Genomic DNA, 27,670 nt, shown 5'->3' with positions numbered 1-27,670 from the left:
CAGTAATTCCAGAGACTCAGAAAGATCACAGATTTGAGGCCAGCCTGACAATTTAGCAGGACCCTGTCTCAGAACTTTTAAAAAGGGTTGGGGATATAGCTCAGTGATAGGGCACCTGCCTAGCACAGGCAAAGCTCTTGTTTTGATCTCTAATACAAGGGGAAAAAAATCAGCGTGGTTCTTTGGAGAGTCTTCTTTCCTGCACGAAGGGATGGCCAGCACTGCATGTAAGTTCAGCAGTGTTCAATGTCCTGTGATCTGGGGACAGTCAACATTCTAAATAGTATAATTGTAGATGGGCCCAAGAATAGAAAGAAGTAACCAGAATCCAGGAAATAAGTATTTTCATAGATGAAATTCTAAAGGAAGCAATATTCATGGTAACGTAATACTGTCTACATAAGGACAAATGTTATAGAATTATGTAGCGCACTGTTCTGGAAAAAAAAACAGGTCCCAGGATATGAGTACCAGTTGAAAGTTGTTGTGAGACTACTAAGACAGGTGCTGGTGGTGCAGCTCAGTGGTAGAGCAGTGACCACATGTCTGAGGGCCCAGGTTCAATCCCCAGCACTTAAAAAAAAAAAAGGAAGACAGGTCCAAGATTGCAGGGTATAATTTACTGGGACTTATTGGCAGAAACCTGTTTGAAGGAGGAGGAAAATATCTGTGAATTTCCATGATTGGGTCAGAGGGAGAGGGCTTGTGTAGTCTTCAGGAGAAAAGTGACTTCGTCTAAAGCAGAAATGTGCTTTGCTATGTCAAACTAACATCAAGGACATCAGGCACATTCCTATCATGGATGGTGCTGGGTCTGTTCATGAAGTTCCACATTTTGTATTTATAATATGCTGGGAAACTATGCAAGGAAAGCAGACCAGGGTTACTCAGGGTTAGCCCAGTCCAGTCAAGCTGAATCCCTACAAGCACTTTAGCTCTTGGTCACAGTTCTGCTTCAGAAAGGGTCTTTTCTTTTTTCTTTTTCTTTTTTTTGAGGCAAGGTACTACTGGATTGAACCCCGGGAGCACTTTGCCACTAAGCCACATCCCCTATCTTTTTTTTTTTTTTTTAATTCTGAGACAGGGCCTCACTAAGTTGCTGAGTGAGGTTGGCCTCAAACGTGCCTTCTAACTCAGCCTTCCAGGTTGCTGGCATTATAGGCATGTGCGATGGTGCTCAGCTCAGAAAGGGTTGTTAAGCCATATTTTTAACAACCAAAGCAAAATTAGCATAGTTATCCTAGAACTCAGGGATAGTAGATTGGCCTCCACTTAAATCAAAGCCTCTCTCTTTCTCTCTAGGAGGCAGGGGTTTATTCACTTTTTTCATATATATGGTGCTGGGGACCAAAAATCTGGTCCTCTTGCATCCTAGGCATGTATATTTTAAGTGACAATTATTTTCAGTCTTCAGGGTCTACTCCTGCTGAAGCCAAGTCTTAATAAAGGTCACTTTCTCTCATATCAAAACCAAAAACTTCTTCCTCCTTGTTATGCTCTGAACATGATTGATTTATGTTCAAGGGACCGTTGTAATTGAAGGCTTGGTCCACAGGATGATGCTATTGGGTGGGATGGAATCTTTGCGAGTTGGGCCTAGTGGGTTTCTTGGGTTATTAAGGTGTGTCCATTCTGCACATGTGCTTCTGCCATGACTAGAGCCAGGAAGACCTTTGCCAGAAGTGAGCCAAAGCAGGCACTTGAATCTCCAAAACTGTGAGCTAAATAAACCCTTTCTCTCTATGAAGTTAGTTGCCTCAGGTATTTTGTCATAGTAATACAAAGCTGACTAATATGCTCCTTAACAACATCCTGAGATTCTGAGCTGTGTTCTTGGTACTAGAATAGAAAGTTAACACAAATGCTTTTCCTGTGAAGCCCATATTTCTGTTGGAGACGGATATAATTATGTACACAATTAACTTTCATAGAAGACTGACTCAAAATAGAGGTATCACTGAATACTATAGGTCCTCAAAGACATAATTAATTATCATTCAAACTAATAACATGAGAGTCATAAATTAATTTTCTAGCAACCATCAGCATTTACTTACCACCTGATATGACTGCCTTCTAGCAGGTATATTCAGTAGTATCAGGCATGCTTTTATACACTTTGAATTTTGTATCAGGTCTAAGTAGTTCCAATTCAAAACATAATTTTGCCAGGCACAGTGGTGCACAACTGTAATCCCAGCAATTTGGAAGACTGAAGCAGGAAAAGTACAAGTTTAAGTCCAACCTGGACAACTTAGTGAGACCCCTGTCAAAATTAAAAATAAAGAACTGGGGATGTAGCTCAGTGGTAAAGTGTCTCAGGGTTTCTATCCCTCATACTGCAAAAAAAATAATTCATTTTTCTTTATTATTTTTGGTGGTATTGGGCTTGAACCCAGGGCTTACACACGCTAGGCTAAGTACTCTACAACACAGCTACACACTCTGCGCTTTTATTTTTTATTTTTGAGGACAGGATTTCCTTTCCCTACATTATCATGCTGGCTTCAAAGTTGAGGTCCTCATGATGGGATTGCACAAATGCAAGGTTCATCTGGGTAACTTAGCAAGACCCTGTTTCAAAAAATGTTGGGGTTTTGTTTGTTTTGTTTTTTGAACTTGCTCAGTGGTAGAGTGCTTAGCTAGCATGCACAAAGCCTTGGGTTCAATCTCGAGTATCTCAAAAAAAAAAAAAAAGTATCTGAGAAGACACATGCATATATGGAAATCTGATATAAATAACAAGTAGTATTTCAAATTAAGGAGAAATGGATGAACCATTCAATGAAGGCAGTGGTATCAGTAATCATCCATTATGAAAATAAGAATAAATGTATTTGCCCTCCTCTTTTTCTCCCCCTGCATTAATAAAGGGTGTATGTCATGGAGTAGTTACTATATTATGTAGTTGTTCAAAAGAACAATGAAAAAAAGATCTCCAGACTGAAAGTTATAAGAGGATGTCACAGCAAAAAAAAAATACACACAGCACAATCTTCTTTAATTTAATTGTTTGCCTACTTGGGATTGAAACCAGAATCTCTTAACCATTGATCTACATCTCCAGCCCCTTTATATTTTTATTTTGAGACAGAGTCTGGCCCAGTGGCTTACAGCTCACTAAGTTGCTGAGACGGGCTTTGAACTCACGATCCCCGGCCTCAGCCTCCTGGATTGCGGGATTACAGGCGTGAGCCACCATGCCCAGCTAATCCTGGTCATTTCTCCAGGGGTTTTCTCTTTCCCCCTGTGGGGCACTCCCTACCCTCACCATGCAAAACTTTACCCTCGAATTTGTGTACCTTTTTTCTTGTTCATTTGTCTATTATAAATTTATTTGAAGAACTGAAACCCGAGGACGTAAGAGGGTAGAGGAAAATTTATCCTCTGTTATAAAAACCTGTTTATTTTTCTAAGCTATTCTCTTCACTCCACTTTTTTTCTCTTGGTACTGGGATTGAACTCAGGAGCACTTAGCCACTGAGATACATTCCCAGCCCTTTTTATTTTTTATTTAGAGGTAGGGTCTCACTGAGTTGCTTGGGCCTTGCTAAGTTGCTGAGACTGGCTTTGAACTCGTGATCCTCCTTCCTCACACTCTCATGCTAATGGGTTTATAGGTTTGTGCTACCATGCTCACCTTATTCTTTTTTTTAAAGAGTTTTTACATTTGTTCTATTTATACATGACAGTAAATTGCTTTTTGATACATCATTCATAAATGGAGCATTACTTCTCATTCTTCTGATTGTACACGATGTAGAATCCCACCAGTCATGTATATGTACATAGGGTCATAATGTCCAATTCATTCTATTATCCTTCCTGCCCCCACACCCGCTCCCCTCGCTTCACTCCCCTCTACCTAATCCAAAGTACCTCTATTTTCCCTAGCCCCACCCCCTTATGTGAATTAGCATCTGCATATCAGAGGAAAACATTTAGCCTTGGTTGCTTTACTCGGGTGGAGGGAGAGACAACCCCAACCACCAAATGCACATATGTGTATGACTACAGGGGTACAAAAAAGCAATCTAGGACACACGGCCAACTGTCACCATGGTGAGGAGTAAGAGCTGAGTAGAGCTGCTAACCAGGTGCTCCTTCACTAATTTCCACCCGTCTGCCCCAACCAATTTCCACTTGACCTTCTGGTAACAGAATCTCTTTTCTGCTGAGTTTTAACATGGTACGTGTACTACCACCCTAAAAGGGAATTTCCCAGTTCACCATGGAACTAGATGTGGCTTCTTAACAACATGAATCAGTGAAAGTGGGTGCTCAGCTTTTGTGCTACTTGGTTAATATTGCTGCCCTGCAGTTCCTCTGTTTCCCTGAGTGAAACACGAGGTGCTGGCTAGGCAGATCTTGACCAGGCAGAAAAGGACACTTTAAGAGATGGGAGAGTAACAAGCTAGAAGAAATGTGTTGCCTTGAATGACAGAGAAGCAGACACTAGACTCACCCTGGACCACGTTGTGAAAGAGAAAAAATTTAATATTGTTCGAGTCATTGAAATTGTCGTAGTTGCTTAGCCCTAGACTATAACCTAATACAAGCTTAAATGTCTGTCTCGACAACTCCCCTGAAAGGAGCAGACTTGGATGTCTGACGAATAAATGACAAGCCCCTAGTGGACGGCAAGCCAAAATACCTAAGTGTCACGAGAGCGCTGCACCAAGGAGATAAGACATCATCTGGACCAGAATTGGAAACAAACCGAGAAGAAGGGTATATAAACGCCCCTCTCAGACAGCTCCTCGGCTCAAGCCCAGATCTCTGACCAATCCACGTCAGCCAGGTTCGCCAGCCCCACCGTCATCCATCCGCTGAGACTCCGCAGACCAGCGGAGACGGGCCTGGTCCTGGATTCCCCAGACCATCCGCAGGAGGAAGTTCGAGACCAGCCGTGGTCTGCTCTCCGACTAAGATAATGTCGCATTCGAGGTTGTGGGAACCGACAAGGCAGAGAGGACTTTGGACTATTTGATTGAGGTGTGTTTATTTTGCCATACGATTTTTGATGACGCTGCTGATATTAGGAATATTCAAGGTTTGTGTTATCCGAGTGTATCAAATAGACAGCCAACTTGTTGGAACCAAATTCTAGTCACTCGCTCTCTGCTGCTCGCGATATCCTCCTCCCAAAATTATTTTGATAATGGAATCATAGACAACATTGGAACTGATTTTATAAATCTATAGTACTCATGTGTATAGTTGGGTGTCTTCTGCTTTGGCTGCTATAACAAAATACCACAGATTGGGGGTCTTCATCCACAGATATTATTTTTTCACAGTTCTGGAGGCTGGAAAGTTCAAGATGAAGGGTTGTGGCCAATTCTCGGCAAGTCTCTCTTTCTAGCTTACAGACTACTAACTTCCCTGTGTCCTGCACATGATCTTTCCTGTGTGTTTGTAGAGGAAGAATGCTCTGGTCTCTCTCATGAGAGAGGACACCCCATCCAATGTGAAATGTCTTGTGAGCTAATAATACATATAAATACATATTTTAGGAGTGGCACATTTCTATAATTCCAATTACTCAGGAAGCTGAGGTAAGACAGTCTCAAACTGGAGGCCAACCTCAGCATTTAGCAAGACCTTGTCTCAAAATAAAAATAAAAGATCTGGACATGTAACTCAGTGGTAAAGTGAGGTCCCTGGGTTCACTCCCCCAGTAAAAAGAAAGAAGAGGGAAAGAGGGAAGGAAGAAATCGACAGGAGGGGAGGGGAAAAGAAGGAAGAAAGAGTTTCCAGGGTATCCTTTGTTCTTTTTAATTCATTTTAGTTGTAGGTGGAATATCTTTATTTTTTTATGTGGTGCCTGAGGATTGAACCCAGTGCTCCAGCGCATGGAGGCAAGCACTCTACCACTGAGCTAGTTACGGACCCTCTTTCAATCTAATATATAGTCTTTGACCTTGATTGCTACCTGAAGAGTTCTATAAATCCCTGGAATTTCTGGAGTAATAGGGATGAGGAAGATGCCCTTTTATTCATAATAAGCCCCTTTCAAGGACACCTGAGTGTATGCTAAGAAGTGACTTGCAGAATGGCATCTGGTCACCAGGAAAGACTGAGACATGACACAAAGAGTTGAAAGTTTCAGTCCCACCACCAGCCTCTGTGGAAGGCAGAGGAGCTGGAAATGGACTTAATCTCAATCATGCCTGTGTAATGAAACCAGCATTAAAACCCTAAGCATGGGATCTGGAGGCTTCCAGGTTAATGAATACATGAAGGTGCTAGGAGGGTAGTGACCCCAGAAAAGAGCATGAAACCTACTATCCCCCATATCTCACCCTGTATATCTCTTTCATTTTGGTTGTTCCTAGATTTATCTTTTATAATAGGCCAGTAAATGGAAGTAAAAAGTGTTTTCCTGAGTTCTGTGACAGCTCTAGCAAATCTCTGAACCTGAGAAGAGGATTGTGGGAACCCTCGTTTTGTGGCCAATCTGGTGAAGGGGTACACAACTCAATCCAAAACATTGGATCAAAGAATTCATTAAATCTGGATGCAGCAGCTCATGCCTTATAAGCCCAGCAACTCAGGAGACTAAGGCAAAAGGATCACAGGTAAGACTCCACAGTTTAGTAAGTTCCTGTTCTCAATAAAAAATAACAAGTGTTAGGTAGCTAGTCAGCCACGAACAAGCAGGTCGGGGAAGGGCAATGACTTGCAAGGAGGACATCAGACATAGACACAGAAGCGATCCACAGGTCATAGGACGGGAATCACAGCAAACCTTATCAAAACAGATGAACATCTGGAAAATGGGAACTGAATCCTCCTTAAGGACAGGATTGTTGTACCTACCCCTTTAACCAGGTCCTCAGCACCCTCACAAAGAAGACTTGCTGAGGGCCTAAACAAAGGAATAATAAACTGCTTAAGTGAGTATGAGGGAATAGGAATAGCCCCAGACTCTGCAGGTCAGGCCTCACTCTCTAGAGGTGGTTCCTGCAGTGCCTGTGTTGTAGAGGATCCTCAGGTCCCACTTTTCCAGTAAACTCCTGTCTCCATGCTCTGCCTATGCTTGAAATTCTTCCTGCAGGATCACACGAACAGGTGGCTGTGAACCCCCTTGGCCAGCTGGGTCTCCTCTGCCACAAAAAGGGCTGAAGTTGTGGTTCAGTGGTAGATCACCCCTGGGCTCAATCCTTTGTCTCACACAATAATAATAATAATAATAATAATAATAATAATAATAATAATAAATATACAAAATAAAATAACTTCTCATGAATAACCAAGTCTTCATTTTCGTTGCATCCTTGGCAATCTCCATTCACCCATCTCTTGCTTCCCCCCAGTCCCACTTTTTTGCTCCCCTTTATGGAATTTCACAATTGTCCTCATTCTCTTTCTAGCCCCTAGTTGCTTTTCTTTTTTTGTGTCTCTTTTCAGCATATTTTCTGCCCCATTATTCCTTTATTTATACTTGTTTCCTTCATTTTTGCCTGGTCTGCCTTGTTCTCACATTCTTTTCTGTTGGCCTCTTATTGGTTTTTGATTGATTGAGTTTTTCATGGATTTTTTTTCTTCTTACTCCTCCCTACAGTCCCTAACTTCATAATAAAACTCCATAAAATGTGTTTCCATAGAGCAGACAGAACATTAAAATGTTGGGATTTTCTCTGCTCCTTTATTTCCAGGACAGTTCTGCATGGGTCTTGCTTCAGCTGTTGTGGTGACTGTCTGTTCATGGAGACAGTAAATGGAGTAGAATCTCAGAGGTCAGTATTCATGTACAGCCCACTTAGTTACACCTGCCCTTTGCTGATTCCCCATCCTATTCCCCCTCTACTGCCACTCTGACCATTCAGTGGCTTTTTCTCCATTTGGAAAAGTTCTGAAAACACTATTTACCAGGGAAGAAAAATAGACTGGGGAGGGGAGGTGATGGTAGAAAGGAAGATCAACTGTAATTATCTGACCTGAAACCTTCACCTTAGTAAGAGATGCTCAAGAGCAACATACTTGAGAAAAGGAGAGCTAATTGAAGCAGATATTTAAGGCTAAGAGAATGATATGGCTAAAACTGGAAGAAGTAAATTCTAGATTTTTGGCCTCCATGAAATTTGGGAAATGTTAAAAGGAATACAAAGGAGAAGACATGGTTCTTAGTTTCAAGAATTTGTAATGTAACAGGACAAATTACATGCCCTTTGGGTTGGGGGGGTCCTCAATATTACCCACAATTTCAATAAGTTGCTAGAAGGACACATGAGTCAGAAAAGGCTGCTCATGTATTTCACAAAGATCCATACTAGCCATAGATTATTTTTCCCTAGGAGTCAGCTTAGAAAGTGGCAAGACATCCAATTAGGCTGAGCATAGAATAGGTGTGGGAAGGTGGTGATGTCAGACAGGAGGACCAGATAAGGATGAGATTGGGAAGTAAGTGCTTTGGGTGTAGTAGGGAACCATAAAAATATTCTAGAACAGGAAAGGAAAACTAGATTCAAAGCTGTAATTAAGGGAAAATAATCTATGCATAGTGTGGATATTTGTGAAATCCTTTTGCAACACACTTGGAAGGATACAATAGTTAACTTCTAATAAGAAGGTAGCATAATAAGAAAAACACCCTACAACAATAAATTAATTTAGTGGACTTAAAAAACAGAAGACACATAGATTTGAACAAAGTAAAATGTATGGTTTCTTAAATTGTGTGAGACTACAAAAGCTAAAAATATGGAAGATAAACTTTTGTAAAACTGGCTTTACATGATCACTTGAGAAACTTTAACTTAGTGGGTGATTTCAAATTTTATGAAATTTTTCTCAAAACAAGCCTCCTTGATTTTCCCTCTTATTTTTTCTTCTTCACCTGGGAAATAAGAGGGACTTGTCTTTGCAATCCTACATACCACTCATGTAATGAATTATCAGCATATTGAAAGCATTAATCTAGAACACAAAGATTTTATTTCTTAGTATGTGAAGATTTTGAAATTGCAGCTCCAAAAATATAGGGTACTGATGAATGCAGGGGAGGGAGAGATGAACTTTGGGTTGGGTTGAAGGGACAAGAGTCAACATTTTGAAGAAAGAACATTCTAAAACAAAAGAAGCAGCATGTGCAAAACAGGGTAGCATTGAAAGGGCCAAAGGAAAAGAACAGGGGTAGCTTTGACTTGAGAGGCATATACAGGTGAATTCAAGGAGAGACTTGTGACTGGATGAAGACGTTTGGAATAAGCTTCTGTTTCTAGGTCCTGAACCACCCACATCAGAATCACTTGAGATGCTGTTAAAATTGAATAAGAGATGGAGCAAAGAGCTTGCATATAAGAGTGCTTCTCCAGTGATTCTTATGTAAACTAAGGTCCAGAAACACTACAGTCTTCCCTGGGTATGAAGAGGGGTGGGGATTGGTTCCAGGACCCCCACAGACACCAAAATCTAAGGTTACTCAAGTCCCTTATACAAAATGGCTAAGTGTTTGCTTATAATTTATGCACCCTCTCTTATGTATGCATTTCACATCATCTGTAGATTACTTACACTTAAAACAATGTAAATGCTATATAAATAGTGCTATACTCTATTGCATAAGGAGAAAAGACAAGAATAAAAAGCCTGCACATGTTCAGGACAGATACAAAGGGTCACTTTTACTGTACAAATAAACAGTCATTAAATGTCATTAAGCATGACCCAGGGGCGCTCTACCTCTGAGCTACATCCCCAGTCCTTTTTTATTTTTTATTTTAGGACAGTGTCTCACTAATTTCTGTGGCTGGCCTTGAACTTAAGATCCTCCTCCTTTCTCAGTCTCCCCAGTTGCAAGGATTACAGCTGTGCATCACCATGTCTGGGACATTTGCAAATCTTTATATATTAATACTTTTAAAAAGAACTACTTTTTTATGAATTTAAAAAGCAAAACACAGACTTTAAATTCATTTCGTTTTTTTACCCCTGTCCTGGTGATTGAATCCAGTGCCTCATCCATGCTAAGCAAGCGCTCTGAAAACTGAGATACATCTCAAGACCCTCGCCTTTTTATAATAAAAAGATTTTATTGGTGCATTATACCTAATAGTGGGATTTATTGTTACATATTTGTACAAGCACGTAACATAATTTGGTCAATTTCATTCCCCAGTACGTCTTTCTTCAAGGGGCAAATCCTTCAAAATTTTTCAGACTTGCGAGAGAACCTTCCCTTCTCGTCGTATTCATTCATCTTGGAGATGAATACATTCAGACTTCCAAATCTACGCTGCCTCTAAAATATCCCTTGCACACAATACATTTTTTAATCTTACTTGCACTTCACTACCTTCATTCGGTCCTCCTTTGACTGTACCACCATATTTACTCCTCTTACAAGATCCCGTCTCCAGTAGTAAAACCAGAGTTTTCGAAGCAGTTACTTAATTAACTGCGTTGAGTTGACAAGGTGGAGCCCCGCCCCGTAGGAGGAGCTAGCACCGCCGTGCCGTATTAGGTACCTGGTGGTTAACAAATGAACCTTTAATCTTTTCAGAGGAGCGAAACACACACAAAGGCCCAATCAGAGGCCGCGGTTCTAGGCGACCGGAGGGGCGGGGCCGGGCCGGCTCCTCCCACCCCCCTGCCTCCCGCCGCGGCCGTCGGAGCCTCGCGGGCTCCGGGAGGCCCCGCCCCCTCGCCAGGCGCGGCAGCTATTGGGCGGTGCGCTCCTCGCCGTCACCTCGGTTGCTGGGAGAGGGAGGGCGGGGGCGGGGCCTGCAGTGGGCCGGGGGCCCGAGAGAAAGGCTGGGAGGAGAGGGCGCGCTGGGCGGATTCGAAGAGCGCCGCGGCGGTTGGCGAAGCGGACCCGGCGCAGCCTCCTCGGTGCCGGGAACGGTCCCCGCTGACAGATCCCCTTCTTCCGGCCGCGCCACCCGGGAGGCGGGTCTCCGGGTCCCGAGGCGGCTTCCTCCGCCCGGCTCTCCCGCCCTCCCTCGCTCTCCGCGGGTCGACCGAGCGGCCTCTGAGGAGGAGGAGGTCGTCGGGGGCGGCGGGCGGAGACCGCGCTCCCCCTTCCCCGGCGGCGGCGGCGGGGCAGGACAATGGAGGTGGCTGTGGAGAAGGCAGCGGCGGCCGCGGCTCCGGCGGCGGCCGCCGGGGGGCCCTCGGCGGCGCCGAGCGGGGAGAACGAGGCCGAAAGTCGGCAGGGCCCGGACTCGGAGCGCGGCAGCGAGGCGGCCCGGCTCAACCTGTTGGACACTTGCGCCGTGTGCCACCAGAACATCCAGAGCCGGGCGCCCAAGCTGCTGCCCTGCCTGCACTCCTTCTGCCAGCGCTGCCTGCCCGCGCCCCAGCGCTACCTCATGTTGCCGGCGCCCATGCTGGGCTCGGCCGAGACCCCGCCGCCCGTCCCCGCCCCCGGCTCGCCGGTCAGCGGCTCCTCGCCGTTCGCCACGCAAGGTGAGAGGCGGGCGCGGGGGGCAGCGGGGAGCGCGCCGGCGGCGGCGGGCGTCCTTGTGCCGCGCGACCCGCTGTCATGTCGCCGCCGCCCGGGGTGCGCGCGGGGGAGGGGCGGGAGGAGGGTCTGTGTCGCGGTGACATGGAGGGCCCTCGCGCTCTGCGGCTCGCCGCGCAACTTCCCCGGGCGCCGGGGCCCCGGCCGCGCCGCCCCGCTTCGCGGCGCCCTCCTGCAGGACCCGGTGGCCTGTGCGACCCGCACTTTTGCGGAGCTCCGGCGGAGTCTCCTGTACTCCGTGGCGCGGATTCTTTGCCCGACTGCATCTAGTTAACTGCTACCCGTTGCCTCTGCAAAGCTTTGTCCGGGTCCATATGATCCTAATCATCTCGTATAGACCCACGTTATTTGAGCTGGAGGTGGGGGGTTGGGAGCGATGGAGATTAAGTGATGGTGACTTTCTTTGATGATTGATTGCAGATTGAATGCCGTCTGTTTCCTGCCTTGCATGTTTGGGGTTCTTTACCTTAATGAGTTCGCAATCCTCTCTCCCCTTCTGCTGGGGACAAAGGAACCCAGAGACGGTGGTTTGTTGTCTGCTTCTTTCGAAGATTTTATTTTTGCGACAGTGGAGGGTAAAGAGAAATAGAACAAAGTAATTTGGAGGCACACTGTTGTGTTTTGTAGTCAATAACTGGAAGTTACTGTTCTCTTTGTAGTGTTTGTTACTGGGTAATGAGACTTTTTGACAGGTAGTTCCCATTGCTAACGTTAACAGGTTTGGAACATTTAAAGTAAGAACCGTAATTGATTCTCGTATTTTAAAATTTAATATGGCAATTTTTGGAGCACATCCTTCAGATTATACAAAGTAACTGAAAAAGGGAAATCACTTTTAACATACACAGTTTAGAGAGAATAGTTGATTTAATTTGAGGTAATATGCTAATTAAATAGTTACACTAGGTCAAGGGATGTATGAAATTGATGTTTTAAATAGATTGTGGTCTTGAATCCATTTATCTTAGGAACAGTCTGTAGTTTTGGGAGACAATTTTCCATGGGTCTCTCTCTGCGCTCTTGCCAGTGAGGTACCAACTGCTCTTTGTTTCTGTTTTGTTAAGGATATTGTATGAATAACAGTCTTAGGGAGAAAAGATAGTATCTCCCACCACAGCAAAGAGCAAGAATATATGCTATACAGTTTGATAAAAATAATGTCTTCCTCTGGAGCCAAAGGGTGGGCATACTTATTGCCCACCTTAAAAGATTAGGGTTCCTTAAGCTTAGGGTTCCTCTTCTGTAACACAACCACTGCCTGTGTAGGTATCAGCTGGCTCTCTTCACATTGTCTTGTGGGAACTGGGGCTCTGGGAACCAGTGCAAAAATGTTGATACTTTGACTTATGCTATTGCTACAAATATGCTATTGCTATCTCTAACTCTCTACTCTCTTCTATCACCATCTTTGAAACTGGTAGGCTGCTTTGTTAGTTTGCAAGTATGAAAGTTGATACAGGTGAAACTTAAGTCCTAATTCTTAATTTTATGTTAATGTTTTGGTGATGCCTGGAATTGACACCTAGCCTCATGCATTCTTAGCGTGGCTTTTATTGTTGAGCTATACCCCTAACTCCCACCTCAACCCTGCTTCTTATTTCTTAGACACATTTTAAGGTTTCTTTTACAGTTATCCCTTGGTATCTACTGGAGTTTGGTTCCAGGAACTCCACAGATACCAAAATCTGTGGATGCTCAAATCCCGTATGTACAATGGCCTACTATTTGTATATTACCTATGCACAACCCTCCATGTATTTGAAATCTTTTCTAGATTACTTGTACTGAATACATTGTAAATGCTATGTAAATAGCTATTACAGTGTAACATTTAGGAAATAATTTTTAAAAGTACATGTTCACTGCAAGCATAGATTCTCTCCCACCATATTTTTCAGCTGTAGTTGGTTGAATTCACGTGTGCCAACCCCCAGGATCAACTGCATTTAAATTTTAAATGGTTAAACAAACAAGTGGCTAACTAAGATTTGAATTTTGAATAGTTATAGAAATGAGTTATTATCAAACATGGATAATAAGAGCTCTGATCCTGAATTCTAAGACAGGTTTGAAATTCCAGATTTTTTGTGTGTAATTCTATCTCCAAACTTTTTTTAAAATTATTATTATAAACAAGAGTTCAAGAAAAGCATTAACTTGGATGATAATTGTTTATTTTTGTTTTGTTTTGTTTCGTTTTGTTTTGTGGTACTGGGAATTGAATTCCTGGGTGCTTTACCATGAGCTATGTCTCCTGCCCTTTTTTCTACTTTTAGAGAGTTGCTATGGCTGCCCTCAAACTTGTGATCCTCCTGCCTCAGCCTCCTAAGTTGTTGGGATTATTAGCATGTGCCATCACAGGACACCACAGAACAGATTTTTTAGGCCAAAGCAGTTGATACTTTTTTTAGATTTAGGTAAAGGTTTTCAAACTTTAGCATTACTACAACCATGTGATATACTTACTTCTAGGTCCCTCCCTCCAAAGAACCTGATTCTGCCTAATGTGACATAGTTTCATACTTCTAGAGCATAATATTAAACCAGAATATTTCTTTGACTCAAGAAGCATTGTGTTTCAAATACATTTGACCATAAGAGTTTTTTTTTTTTTTTTTCTTTGTGTCAGTGTGTGTGGTGGGAGAGAGTTCAACTACTGGGTGATATCCCCAGCCCTCATAAAAGAATTCTTTTTTTTTTTTTTTTTTTAACATTTGACTTATTTTATTTATTTATTAAAATTTTTTACAGACTACATTTTGATTCATTGTACACAAATGGGGTACATCATTTCATTTCCATTAAGATCAAAATTCAAGGATTGGAATAGTGGTTCTCAGCAGTATCAGATCTAATTTCTATAAAATACTCTTTGGTGCTTCCTTTCTTAAGTAGATTTCCTGAAAACTAAATCCTAAAGTATATTTTTCTTAAAAAGTCAACATGGTTTTGACTTCATTTTGGGATGGGGATGGCATGCTAGGTAAGTGCTATGCCATTCAACCTCACTCTTGCAAATATGTTTTACTTAAAACGAAACTAACAACAGCACAAAACTATTTTAAAAGTGTAATTTATAAATTTTTAAACACAATTACACTGGCTACCAAGCTCTTATTGATGACCTTTGTTCTAAAACATTGGTCTAAACTCCTTTTCTAAAGGCTACATGTTGGAAGGAAAGAGGGTGAGTGACCACAAGCTAAACTTGGATGACCACCTCAGCCTTGACTGCCATTTTCATAGTATGCAGTTATATCTAGAAAAGAGACAAGAGTTTAGAAAAGGTTTTTGTTTTTGTGTATTAAGTTAGAAAACAAATTCATATTGGAGAAATGTTACAATGTTGTGCAGTGTTTTGTTGTCCATGTACTGTTCAGCCAAAGAATAGCAAATGCTGAGCTATTTTTAAAAATACTGAGAGCACACTTTCATCATTTGTCAAGGTAGAATAAAATATAAGAATTTATCAGTTTCCTAAGACATTTGTTTTTGTAGTGCTGGGGATCAAACTCAGGGTCTCACACATGCTTGGCATGCATTATACCACTGAGTTATACACACTCCAGCTCCTAAAACTTCTTAAACTGTCAGTTTACAATATATGTAACTATTCTATGAGCTAATTTCTTCTTTGCTTCTTGGTGAAACAGTATAAATCATCTTTTTGAGAAAATATTTAGTGGCAAAGGATTTAATAGTATTTAAGATTGATATGTATTTCTGTATCTGTTCTACGCACAATTTGTTTATTCATTTGCCTGTTTTGGGAGATTGGTACATCAGTCCTACTTTACCTGAGATTTTACTTTCTGTGCTTCAGATTACCTGTAGTCAACCACAATCTGAAAATATTAATATGGAAAATTCCAAAAATAATTCATAAGTTTTATAGTATGTGCTGTTCTGAGTAGCATGATGAAATCTCACCCTGTCCTGCCCAGGGCGTGAATCATGTCCAACATGTCCATGCTATATATGCCACCAACCCATTAGTCACTTAGAAGCCCTCTTAGTTATCAGATCTATTATCCTGGGTATCACAGTGTTGTGTTTTGAGTAGCCTGATATTATATCATAATGCCTACGTCATTCATTTCACTTGCTCTCATCACATAGGCATCGTATCATCTTAAATCATCACAAGAAGTTTGAAAATAGTACAATAAGATGTTTTGAGACAGAGACCACATTCACATAACTTTTACTACAGTGTATTCTATAGTCTATTTTATTATTAATTATTGTTTAATCTCTCATTGTGCCCAATTTAATAAACTTTATTGTAGGTATGTAGGTACAGACAAAAACATAGTATATAGGGTTGGTTCAGGCATTCACTGGGGGTCTTGGAAGTTATTCCCTATGGATAAGGCAGGTCTGCTGTATAAATATTTGTATACAAGTCTTGGTGTGGCTGTGTTTTTGTTTCCATAGGTAAATACTTAAGAGTTGGAGTTTCTTGTTTGTATGATAAATGTATGTTTACTCTAGTACACTATTTTACACTTCCTCCAACAGTTCTCACCAGAGTTGGTTCACATCCTTACCAGTTTAGATATTTTAGTCTTTTAAATTCTGGTTATTATAATTGGTGTGCAAGGCTGTATAATGGTTTGAGTTTTCATTTTGCTAACGAACCTCTTTTCCTGTGCCTACTGGCCATTCTTACATCTTTTTGGTAAGATTTTTATTTAAGTCTTGCACATTTTTGTAGAAAAGTAAAAATGATGTATTTTTGAATCCTGGTCCTTTGTAAGACACATGTATTGCAAGTGGGTTTGTTGTTGTTCATCAACCTTGCTCTGTGGTTTGCCTATTCATTTTCTTAATATCTTTTGATGAGGTAAAGTTTTAAATTCTAAGTCTAATTTATTATTTTTTTCTTTCATGGTTAGTGATTGTGTCCTAACAGTTTTTTGCCTCCCTCAGTTTACTAAGATTTTCTCCCATTTTTTTCTTCCAGTATTTTTATAGTTTTAGTCCTGTAATATTTATATTCTGTAATCCATTTTGAGAAATTTGTGTGTGTGCGTGTGTGTATGTGTGTAAGGTGGAGTTCATAGTTTTAACTATATGCTAGAGCACTATTTATTGAGAATAATTCTTTTCTCATTATTTTAATTTTTTTTTGTTAAATCAACTGATCATGTATATATGTCTGTTTCTATACTCTCTCTTCTGTTCTATCTATTCGTTTAGCTAATACATGGTTTTCTTTTGTTATCTTGTTTGTTTTAAGTATTGGGGATTAAACTCAGGGCCGCAGAATGCTAGGCAATTGTTCTACCACTGAGCTATATCCTCTGCTATTTTTTATTTTGAGACAGGGTCTTACTTTGTTGTCCAGGAAACAATTTTTAATGTCTTTAAGACCTGAGGGGAAAAAAATCTTTTTTTTTTTTTTTTTTTTTTTTTTTGTAGTACTGGGGATCAAACACAGGGCTTCATGCTTGTTAAGCAGTAGGCTCTGCCATTGAGCAGTAGCCCAACCCTTTATTTTGGGATAGGGTCTCACTGAATTGCCAGGCTAGCCTCCAATTTTTGATTCTACTGTCTCAGTCTCTCAAGTTGCTGGGAGTACAGGTGTATGCCATCATACCCTGCAAACTCTTCTGTTTTATTATTTATAATTCATATTTTTCTTAGTTATTAGGGGTTTGCCAACTAACTTTTGGCTTTGTTATTTCTCTTCTAGATGTACTTATAATTTTCTCTGTAAACATTGTGTTAACTTCTTGCAACAAAGTTTGTGTTGTGTTTTTATTAACATTACATTCAAAACAATTTTTTAATTTCTCTTGTGATTTATTCTATGACTGATGGGTTGCATAGAAGTAGGAGCTAGGTGTGGTAGCACAGGCTGTAATCCAAACTACTCAGGCTGAAGTAGTAGGATTGCAAGTTCAAGGCTAGCCTGGGCAATTTAGCAAGATCGTGTCTTAAAATAAAAGATTGGGGGTGTAACTTAATGATACAGTTCCTGCCTAGCCTGTGTAAGACCCTGGGTTCAATCCCCAGCACTGCAAAAAAAAAAAAAAAAAAAAAAAAAAAAAAAAAATAGCTGGCTATGCTCTCGCCTCAGCCTCCCAAGTAGCTGGGATTATAGGTATGCGTCACCATGCTCAGCTTCCCTGTTTTTATTTTTTACCTATATATTGAAAGTTGCTCATGTAGATATCATTGTCCTTTTTTTTAATCAAAGCTGTCAATTTTTTGCTTTTAATTATTAAATCCATTTACAAATGTATGTGATTATTGATATGTTAGTTTGAGGCTATCATCTTTTTATTGTTTTCTCTTTGTTCTTGCTTGGCCTTAATATCTTTGCTTCTCTCCATCCCCTTGATAAAACTTCCTATAGTCTTGCTCTTCATGTGCATGGTAGCCTTCAACCAAGGATTTGGCAAGACCCTTCATAAACTACTGGTGCTCTTCCTCTCTTCAGTTTCCTTCTCTGTAGTTCTTTGCCCTGTATTTTCTATCTGGTTCACAGCCCTAAATTCTTGTGGGCTCTTTAATTGTGTTCTGCTTTGGTTGTCGTTCCCTGCACAATGGTCAGAAAATAGTCCCCAGTGACAGCGTAAAGACATTTGGGGGTGGGAGGTAGTCTGAGTATCCCTTTTTTCAGAGTATTTCATTGCCTTTTGTCTGTTGCCTGAAAACAGTTACCTCATATATTTTTTTCAGTTATGGTGCAGATAATTCATGAAAGTCTCAGTACTAGTTACTCTATGCAGGTAAGAAGTTGGCGTCAGAAGACTTTTAATTGCATTGTTGATATACCTGCATATGGATGAATCACAAACTATTGGAAGTGCAGGAGTAGAATTTGAGATAGCAGTGAAGTTTACAGTAAGAAACTTGAGATCCTTTTGCATCTAGAAGACAGTTTAACTTGGTGAGTTCTCTAAGAAAAAAATAAAGAAACAGAAATCTAACGATCTAAGAATCAAAGTGTGTGTTTTTTTTTTAAATTTTTTGAGACCTTACCAAGTTAAACTGTCATCTAGATGCACAAGGGTCTTAAGTTTCTTACTGTAAACTTGACTGCTATCTCAAATTTTACTCCTGCATTTTTAATATGCATTAGACCAATAATCTTAAATGGAATGGGTGCCACATTCTATAGTAAATATAATCCCCTGAGGTGCAGAAAAATCAATTTATTTTCAGAAATTAAGGTGTAATGTACTTGATAACGTAGATCATCACTGTCACAAGACTAAGCATGTCAAATGGCAACATTTCACATATGCTTTGAGGAATATCCTGAGGGGAGAATCAAGGCTGCCACAGGCCGAAACAGTAGCTTTGTGTGGGTTAGAAAAAATAAAAAAGTGCCCTGTTGGCTTATGTAGACCAAGGGATGCATGTTTTAAGAATTGTAATGTGGACTGTATTTTAACCTCCATTTGCTTTCAAGTCAGGCAGTCTCTGGTACTGTACAACCTATCAAACCATACACAGTTGAACTGAAGATAGTAGGATTTCTATACTGCAGACCCTGTTTCTTTTACCTTACTAACATAATTTATATGTACTTGGATAAATAGATTTATTTTTATTTTTGTTTTCTCCTTGTGCTGTACTAGGGATGGAACCCAGAGTCTCGCACATGCTAGGCAAGCACTTTATAACTGAGCTACATTCCCAGATGTACCCCCACTCCCACCCCTTTTTAAAAAATATTTTGAGACAAAGTCTCACTAAGTTGTCCAGGCCAACCCTGAACTTGTGATCCTTCAGCCTCAGATTTCACAGGTAGGTGCCACCATACCTGGTTGGTTTATAGAATTAATTTTTCACTGAGAATTGAACCCAGGGATACTCTACAACTGAACTATATCCTCAGTCATTTTCATTTTTTATTTTGAGGTACAGTTTTGCTAAGTCGCTGCGGGTCTCACTAATTTGCTGAGTCTGGCTTGGAACTCATAATCCTCCTGCCTCAGCCTCCTGAGTCACTGGGATTACAGGCATGCTCCACCATGCCTGTTGGTTTATGGATTTTAATATGTTTTTAACTAAAATGTCTGTCAAAAGATTCAAGATTTTTATGGTAAATTTTTACCAAGTCTCTGGCATAAAACCCCTAATCTTATTTCCTAGGGAAGTCCCATAAGGAGGTGGCTCACAAAAGTCCCTCAATTTCAGCAGCCTGGAAAGTACCTAAATTGGGGCATGTGTGCAATAGCAAGAAAAGTGATCCTGGATTCCAATTAATCCTAGAGATATTGTAGTTCCATTTAAGTCTGTAATCAAGGTTGAATGCGGATGGCTTGAGGCTCTGGCATTTGAGTAATAGAGAAAGTTGAGCCCAGAAATATTAGGGCTGTGTTTAGCTTTTGGTTTTGTTATTTTTTAAAAATTATTATTATTTTTTGCATGGGGGATTGAACCCAGGGGCACTTAACTACTGAGCCACAGACAGGATCTCTCTGAGTTGCTTAGGGCCTCCTTAAGTTTCTGAGGTAGGCTTTGAACTTGTAATCCTTCTGCCTCAGCCTCCTAAGAAGTTGGGATTATAGCTGTATGCAACTGCCCCAGGCCCCTTTTTAATATTTATTTAGAGACAGGGTCTCACTGAGTTGCTTAGGGCCTCACTAAGCTGCTGAGCCTGGCTTTGAACTGGCAGTCCTCCTGCCTCAGCCTCCCTAGCCACTGAGATTACAAACGTGTACCACTGCACCCGTAGGAATGCTCATATTTGATGACTTTCAGAGTTGTGCAGATGGTTGGATGCCTGTCATTCCAGGGGACTTCAATACTTAACTACCTGACAAAGAGATCCATGTCCCGTAGCAAGTCATAACCATAGCTGTCTCATGTTGTTCATTTTATTACCTGTATGAAATTGATGGAGTTGTAATTTTCCCCCAGCCTTGAATCATTTGAATCTTTGAATTCTCATTTTCAGCTATGATAAAGGTAATACTCATTTGCAAACAAAATAGCTTTAGAGTGGCAGAACTGGCACTTTACAGGCTCTCAATGAGCTTGTGAGTTTAACAGCAGTGATTAACCAGATCTAAAAGGAAATGAGCCTCTAATTTCAAAATTAACAAGAAGACTCTTTGAATTCAATAGATATACTCTGTCTTCAACAATGCCTTAAGTGTATTTTGTATCTTAGAGCATTAGTTGACAATTAAAAAGAAGCTTGTTATGATTGACATGAACTTTAAAATTTATTATATTATTTTTGTTTCCGGGGATCAAACCCAGGGGCACTTTACCACTGAGCTACAACCCAGCCCTTCTTATTTTTTATTTTGAGGTAAGGTCTTACTAAGTTGCTTAGGACCTTGCTAAATTGCTGGTCTCAAACTTGAGATCCTCCTGGTTTTTCTTTTTTGTGTGTGTGTGTGTGTGTGTGTGTGTGTGTTCAGGATCTAAGGCCTCATGCATACTAGGCAAGCGTTCTACCACTGAGCTACATTCCCAGCCCCTTATATCCTCCTCTTTGAAGTTGTGAATACTTTCTCAGAGAGCTTTCTTCTGATTTCTTCTAATATAAATAGTCCACAAGTGCTCATTTCATAATGCAACATTTTTTTTTTTTTTTTTTTTTTTTTTTTTTTTTTTGTAGTGGGGTTAAACTCACAGGCGCTTTATCACTGAGCTAAGTCCCCAATCCATTTTTATTTTTTTTATTTTGAGACAGGGTCTCAATAAATTGCTGAGCATCTTACTACATTGCTGAGATTGTCCTCAAATTTACAATCCTCCTGCCTCAGCCTTCTGAGTCACTGGGATTACAGGTATATGCCACAGTGCCCAGCTAATACAACAAATTTAAAATAAAAATGTGGTCTATGGTGATTAGGAATTATAACTACTAGAAGGTCTTTATTTTATTTTGATTATGGATAAAATATTCTCCTTGGCATCCTTTGACTGCCTATATTCAGCATGAAGCATAACCAGGAGAACCTGTAGCACATGAGATCTCTAGAGTCTGTGGCTTTGTACTGGTACATGTTGATTTTGTTTCTTCCTGTCTTTAATCTTCTCCAGCTTATTTGTCTTGTAACTTGCTTTTATTGATCATTCCTGCTTAGCTTTTTCATCCATATTTTGGTATTAAGTTCTCCTGCTTCTCTGACCCACCCTTTTTTGTCTCCTGTTTTTTCATTTGATTCCCTCTCTTCTATTCTGGATAATAGCGTGAGGAAATAACCTACTACAATGGCTACTGTATTAGGAAAGGAACTATAAAGGAGACTTGAGAAGATGAAGTTGGAGAAAACCATGAAGATGTGACGTCCCTGAAGTCAGGGAAAGAGCAAAGGTAGCAGTATATTATAGTGAATAGTGTCATGCTCCTGCAAGGTCCAATATGAGAATATTTCAAAAGAAAATTAAGGTTGATAATATGTTGAGCTTGCAGAAACACATTTTGATAGAGAAGAGGAAACAAGGTTGGAGTGGATTTAATCAATGAATGGGAAGATGAAAGATATCAGAAAGTTTTAGACAACTCTAGAGAAGTTTACCTCTGAAGGGGAAGAAAGGGATAAGGTAGTACTCAAGGGGAGAGAGAATAGGGAGTTGAGAAGGATTTTTTGTTTATTTCCTATTTTATAAATCACAGAAGCTTAAGTACTGTGTAAGTGAAAGTGGAAAGGGTTCACTCAAGTGAACTATTAAATATGTAAAAGAAGAGATTTGTGAGTGTGTGAGGTTTCTGAGAAGGCCTCAAGGGATTGGTTCAAGGCACAGGTGGAAGGATTGATAACTTTAGGAAGAGATGTTTTCTTTATTGTGTACAGGAGCAAAGGCAGGAAGAGGGAAGCTTTAGAGTAGACAAGGTTTCCATATTTTGAGCTCACATCTATTTCTCTTAAGTGGAAAGTGGGGTTCCTGCTGAAAATAAGAGGGTAACATGAGCGGAACAGGTTTGAGGAGTGGAATTTTGAAGCTGACCATTAAAATGTAGTGTTATTGCAGGTCATGTCGAGGCCCATTTGCTGCTAGATATCATGAATTAAAGTGACATCTATCTGCCTTTTTATAAATGCTATCCAGCATCTCTGCTTGTTATTTTAGGGCAATGCTACTCAAAGTATGTTCATTAACTGTTAATATGGGTCTGAAAGAATGAAAATTTGTACTCCAGTTGTGTACAATGAATTAAAATGCATTCTGCTGTCATGTATAACCAAATAGAACAAACAATAAATAAAAAAGAATACAAGCAATAGTAAGTGTTGACGAGGATGTGGGGAAAAGGTACACTCATACATTGCTGGTGGTACTGCAAATTGGTGCAGCCACTCTGGAAAGCAGTATGGAGATTCCTGGAAAATTTGAAATGGAACCACCATTTGACCCAATTGCCCCACTCCTCAGTCTACACCTACAGGACTTAAAATCAATGTACTACAGTGACACAGCCACATCAATTTTTATAGCAGCTCAGTTCACAATAACTGAGCTATGGAACCAACCTAGATGCCCTTCAACAGATGAATGGATAAAGAAAATGTGAGACACACACATATACCACACTGGAATATTACTCAGCCTTAAAGAAGAATGAAATGGCATTTGCAGGAAAAATGTTTGGAACTAGAGAATATCATGCTATATGAAATAAACCAATCCCAAAAAATCAAAGACTGAATATTTTCTCTGATAAGCAGATGCTGCTCTATAATGTGGGGCATGAGGTTAGTGAAGAATGAAGGAACTTTGGATGTGCAGAGGGGAGTGAGGAGAGGGATGGGACAGTTGGAATGGGAAAGACAGTAGAATGAGACAGACATTATTACCCTGTGTACGTGTATGATTACTGGTGTGACTCAGCACCATGTACAGCCAGCGGAATGAGAAGTTATGTTCCATTCTACTGTCTTATGTAATCAATTACAATAAATTTAAACATTAATTTTTTTAAAAAGGAGATTGCCACAGAATATAATCCAGTGTCATCCAAACTAAATGTGTTTAGTGACTTGGTTGGTTTCCATTCTGACACAAGCTCCTTGTCTTAATAAGTCAACAGCAAATGTCCACTTAAAGTAGCATTATTTTAGAATATTGGTAAGCATGGCTTTTTAAATAAATGCTAACATAAAAATGAATGTAATGAAATTACACACATAGTACTAAGATCCATATAGGAATAACAACCATGTTGGAGCAAGACAAGGAATTAAAAAGGACTTATTTTTTGGTTATAGGGATTGAACCCAGGGACACTTTACCACTAAGCAATACCTCCAGCCCTTTTTGTTTTTCTAGATTTTGAGACCGGGTCTAAGTTCTCCAGGTTCTCTTGAATTTGTGATCTTCCCAGCTCAGCCTCCCAAATAGCTGAGATTACGGGCATTGCCACCATGCCTGGCTTCAAAAAGACTTCTAATGGTACTAAGAATCAGACAATCTAGATATCACCAACTAATAACACAGAAAGGGAGTACCTCAGAATGGAGGATACAGTGAACTTGTTTGGAAACAATAGTTGTGACAAGGAGGGGAACATGTCCGGTTCAAGTTTCTGGGTGAGAACACAGGAAAGTCTGATTTGACTAGGACAACCAGGTCCTGAAGTGCTGGAACTGTTCAGTGAAAGAACAGAGCCCCACAGTGGAAATAAACAGTTGCAAATAAACACAGACTGATGAGGGTAGGAATCTGGGAATAAAGAAGAGATAAGGCTCAGATACAAGTACAGGAAGACCTTGGTGGAAGCAAGTCCAGTATTAGAGAAGTGGTTATGCTAAGATACGGGAGCTTGAAAACTTGTTGATAATTGCATTAGAGGAAACTCTAGAATTCTGAATCTACAACCCTTACATCAAAACTGTGCTTATAAGTAAAGGAAAATATACTTGATTATAATAGGAATTATAGAAAGTGCTGTGGTCTTACACCACTCAAAGATAACATAAAATTTAAAAAGAGGATAACAGCTCTATGAGTAACAGACCCACAGTAATGGAGATATATGGCTCAGCTCAAGTATACCTTAGCCTTAATGCAGAGGCATAATGAAATTATTTCTACAAGATGAAATATGAAAATAAAATAGTATACATAAAGAAAATACAGCATAAACCAGCATTAGAAAAGTTTAGAAATGAGATAGCCATACTATATAGGACATAAAAAGAAATGAATAGAAATACCTTGGAAGTAAAGATGAAGCAGAAGATTCTTCAATGAAGAGAAACTGTTGAAAGTGCTATAAAAGAAATATAAGATAGAAAAGGACAAAAGGAAAGAAGTAAAAAGATATAAAAGGGATTTATAGAAGTGACAAAATCTTATATATCCATACTCATAAATACATAGATTCTTGTAATAGTACCTGAGAATTACTGAAATAAAGGAACAGAAAACTATACATTGTAATCCAGGATTTTTTTTTTTTAAGGTGTATATATATATATATCTGTACTAAAAGGGCAACCCATGTGCCAAGGAGAATTGAAATGGGATAACCACCAGCAAAATATTCTAGGGCTTTAGAGAAAAAGAAAATACTTTGAGCATCCATACAAAGTGATGATCACTTATAATGGAAAGAACAGCAGACACTCTTTCAACTCCCCAATAGCAGCCCTTGAATCTTGAAGACAAAGGAGTAAAGATTTTAAGATTTTTTTCATAGAAAGAAAATGTGAACTGACATTTTTATATCTAACCAAACCGATCTTCAGGTATAAAGATCATACGTAAAAATTTAAGAGTATTGTTATTGTGAGCCTTCCTAAGGCTACTAGATTTTGCCACATTTTATTTATCACTTTATGTATACTTGTTCATTATTTGGGGGGGAGGCATTTGAAAGTAAGTTGCAGACATCATGACCTTACAACCTTAAACAAGTCAAGAATAGAGATTTTAAAAAATCATAAAGTTTTTTTGAGGTAAGATTAACATACAGTGAATTGCACATATTGAAAACGTTTAGGTTAATGAGTTTTGACGTGTGTGTGGTGTATGTGTGTTTTAAATATTTTAATGATATACTGGGTTCAACCCTGGAGGCCTTCTACCTGCTAGGTAAGCACTCTACAATTGAGCTACATCCCCCAGCCATTTGTTTTGTTTTGTTTTGTTTTTTGTTTTTTGGGTTTTTTTTTTTAAGACAGAGTCTCCCTAAGTTGTTCTGGTTGGCCTTCAGTTTGCAGTCCTATTCTCAGCCCTCTGAGTACCTGGTGTATTCTATCATGCCAGGCTAAAGGTATTCCTATCTATTTAAACAGTATAATTATCAAATTCAGGAAATTTGACCTTGGTACAACACTGTTATCTAATGCATAGACCATAGTCACATTTTACTGGTTGTTCTAATAATGTCCTTCAAAGCCTACTTCTTTAGGAGTGGGAAATAATTTGGAGGGAGGTGGTCCAAAGCAGATTGCCAGCAAGTTCCATAGAATGAATTTTGTGGGCATGTTTCAAAAAGAAAAATGGTGAATACAAATTTCCCAGGTAGAGCACTACAATGAGTCTGGCTATGCCTTCAACAAATTCTGCTATTACACCTTTGGGAAGAAATTCTTGGATAGTCCTTTTCAGAACTTTGCATAATGCCATTTTGTCCCATTATTAGTGCTGGTTTTGATCACGTGTTTAAGGTGTTACTGCCAGAATTTTCCACTTGAAAGATATCTCCCTACCCTCTTAGTAGTTAGTATGTAATCCTCTAGGAAATAATTTGGGTTTGCATGAATATTCATTTACCAAAAAGCATGAATTGATACTCAATGATATGATTCTTGATTCTATCAGTTATTATTGTTCTATTGGGAAATGGTGATTATTTACTATCATTCTACACATATTAGTTGATTGTTTACTGTACAGGTAACTTTTTCTGTTTATTGCCTTTCTTCATAAGTTTATGAAGTTTATTTTAAAATTCAATATGTTATAATCCATTCCTTTCATTATTTTAATAGCCATATATCCCAATTTGAGCTGTAGAAAGTCCTTCAAGTTGATATTTTTGTCTTTTGATATGCCCCCATTTTTAAGTACTCTTAATATCTGGAAAACTAAGAGTTTATTTATCTTGTGCTTTTTTTTTTTTTTTCCTGCCACTCTTCTTTGTTTCTCCTTAGAGCCCAATTTCTTATTTTGATGCAGTTTAATTTTTCTTTTGTGCCATTTCTAAGAAATCTTTAACAATATTTTCTCCTGTTTTCATTTTACGTTTTATATTTAGATTTATGATCCATTTTGAGTTAATTTTGGTATGAGGTGTATAGATCCAAGTTAAGTTCACATGTAAATGGTTATCTTTTCCAGCGCTGTTGTTGTAAAGGCTGTCTTTTCTTTACTGTATTATCTTCATCAAAAATTTGTTGTAGTCTTGCACAGTAGCTATAATTCCGGTGACTTGAGAAGCCAAAGCAGGAGGATCACTTTTTTGAGGCTAGCCCAGGCAATCAAGCAAGACCCTGTCTCAATATATTATATATAATTTTTTTTCAAAGGAGTGCTGGAGATGTAGCTCAGTGGTAAAGTACCCCTAGGTTCATTCCTCAGTACCCAAAAAACCTAAGTTGCAGATGTCTGGCTTTATTTCTGAGCTTTGTTCTATTCCATTGATCTGTTTATTTGTTTACACCAGCATCATGCCTTCAAGTTTGTGTACATACTGTCCACAAACCAGTTGTGCCAGAGCAATAGGATAGGTTGCCAAGATACCAAAGAAGACACCCAAAAGATGGAATGTGAGACATGAACCTTATTGAAAAATGCTGCAGGGAATGTCCACTGGCAATGGTCTGGGGGAGGAGCACCTCTGCTTCTCATAGTACCTTCATTACTTCAGCAGAAAGTCCAATGGTGATGGGTTGGACAAGTAGCACCTGTTTTTCAGACAAGATTGAATGTGCTGATGGTGATATGGCCATTTTTCACTTCCTATAATTTACCTAAAAGTAACACCTCCATCCCTCATGCTGCTTCTGTGATTTGTCCAATTATAGCTGACTGGACAAGCATTTATCCTCTCCGCTTTGCTCAGCTCCATATCAGTTACCACATGGAAGGGGTAGGCAACAGAAGCAGTGACATCATTAACTTAGCTTGCTTTATTTCATTGTATGACCAACATCCCAAGGAACTTGGCATGTATGCAAGAAAGCAGCTTTCTGCAGATCGTACTAACTTGCCCTAATTTCCAGCATACATGAGAGAAAGCCAGTGTCCTTCATGATGATATTTATCTGGTCATTC

The 27,670-nt window shown here is 39.8% G+C and overlaps 1 protein-coding gene across 2 annotated transcripts in view; it reads left to right on the top strand.

The window, feature by feature from the left end:
- Positions 1-10,747: 10,747 nt before the first annotated feature.
- The window catches only part of TRIM24 (tripartite motif containing 24), a 102,604-nt gene continuing 85,681 nt past the window's right edge, over positions 10,748-27,670 (top strand). For both annotated transcript variants that reach the window (XM_079150099.1, XM_079150098.1), the window contains exon 1: positions 10,748-11,412. In XM_079150099.1, the coding sequence (XP_079006225.1) occupies positions 11,055-11,412 (358 nt within the window). In that variant the 5' untranslated portion in view covers positions 10,748-11,054. The remainder of the gene's footprint in view (positions 11,413-27,670) is intronic.

The sequence above is a fragment of the Sciurus vulgaris genome (genome assembly GCF_902686455.1).
Source record: "Sciurus vulgaris genome assembly, chromosome: 8".
Taxonomy (NCBI): Eukaryota; Metazoa; Chordata; class Mammalia; order Rodentia; family Sciuridae; genus Sciurus; species Sciurus vulgaris.
This window is presented reverse-complemented; position numbering and strand designations above follow the sequence as displayed.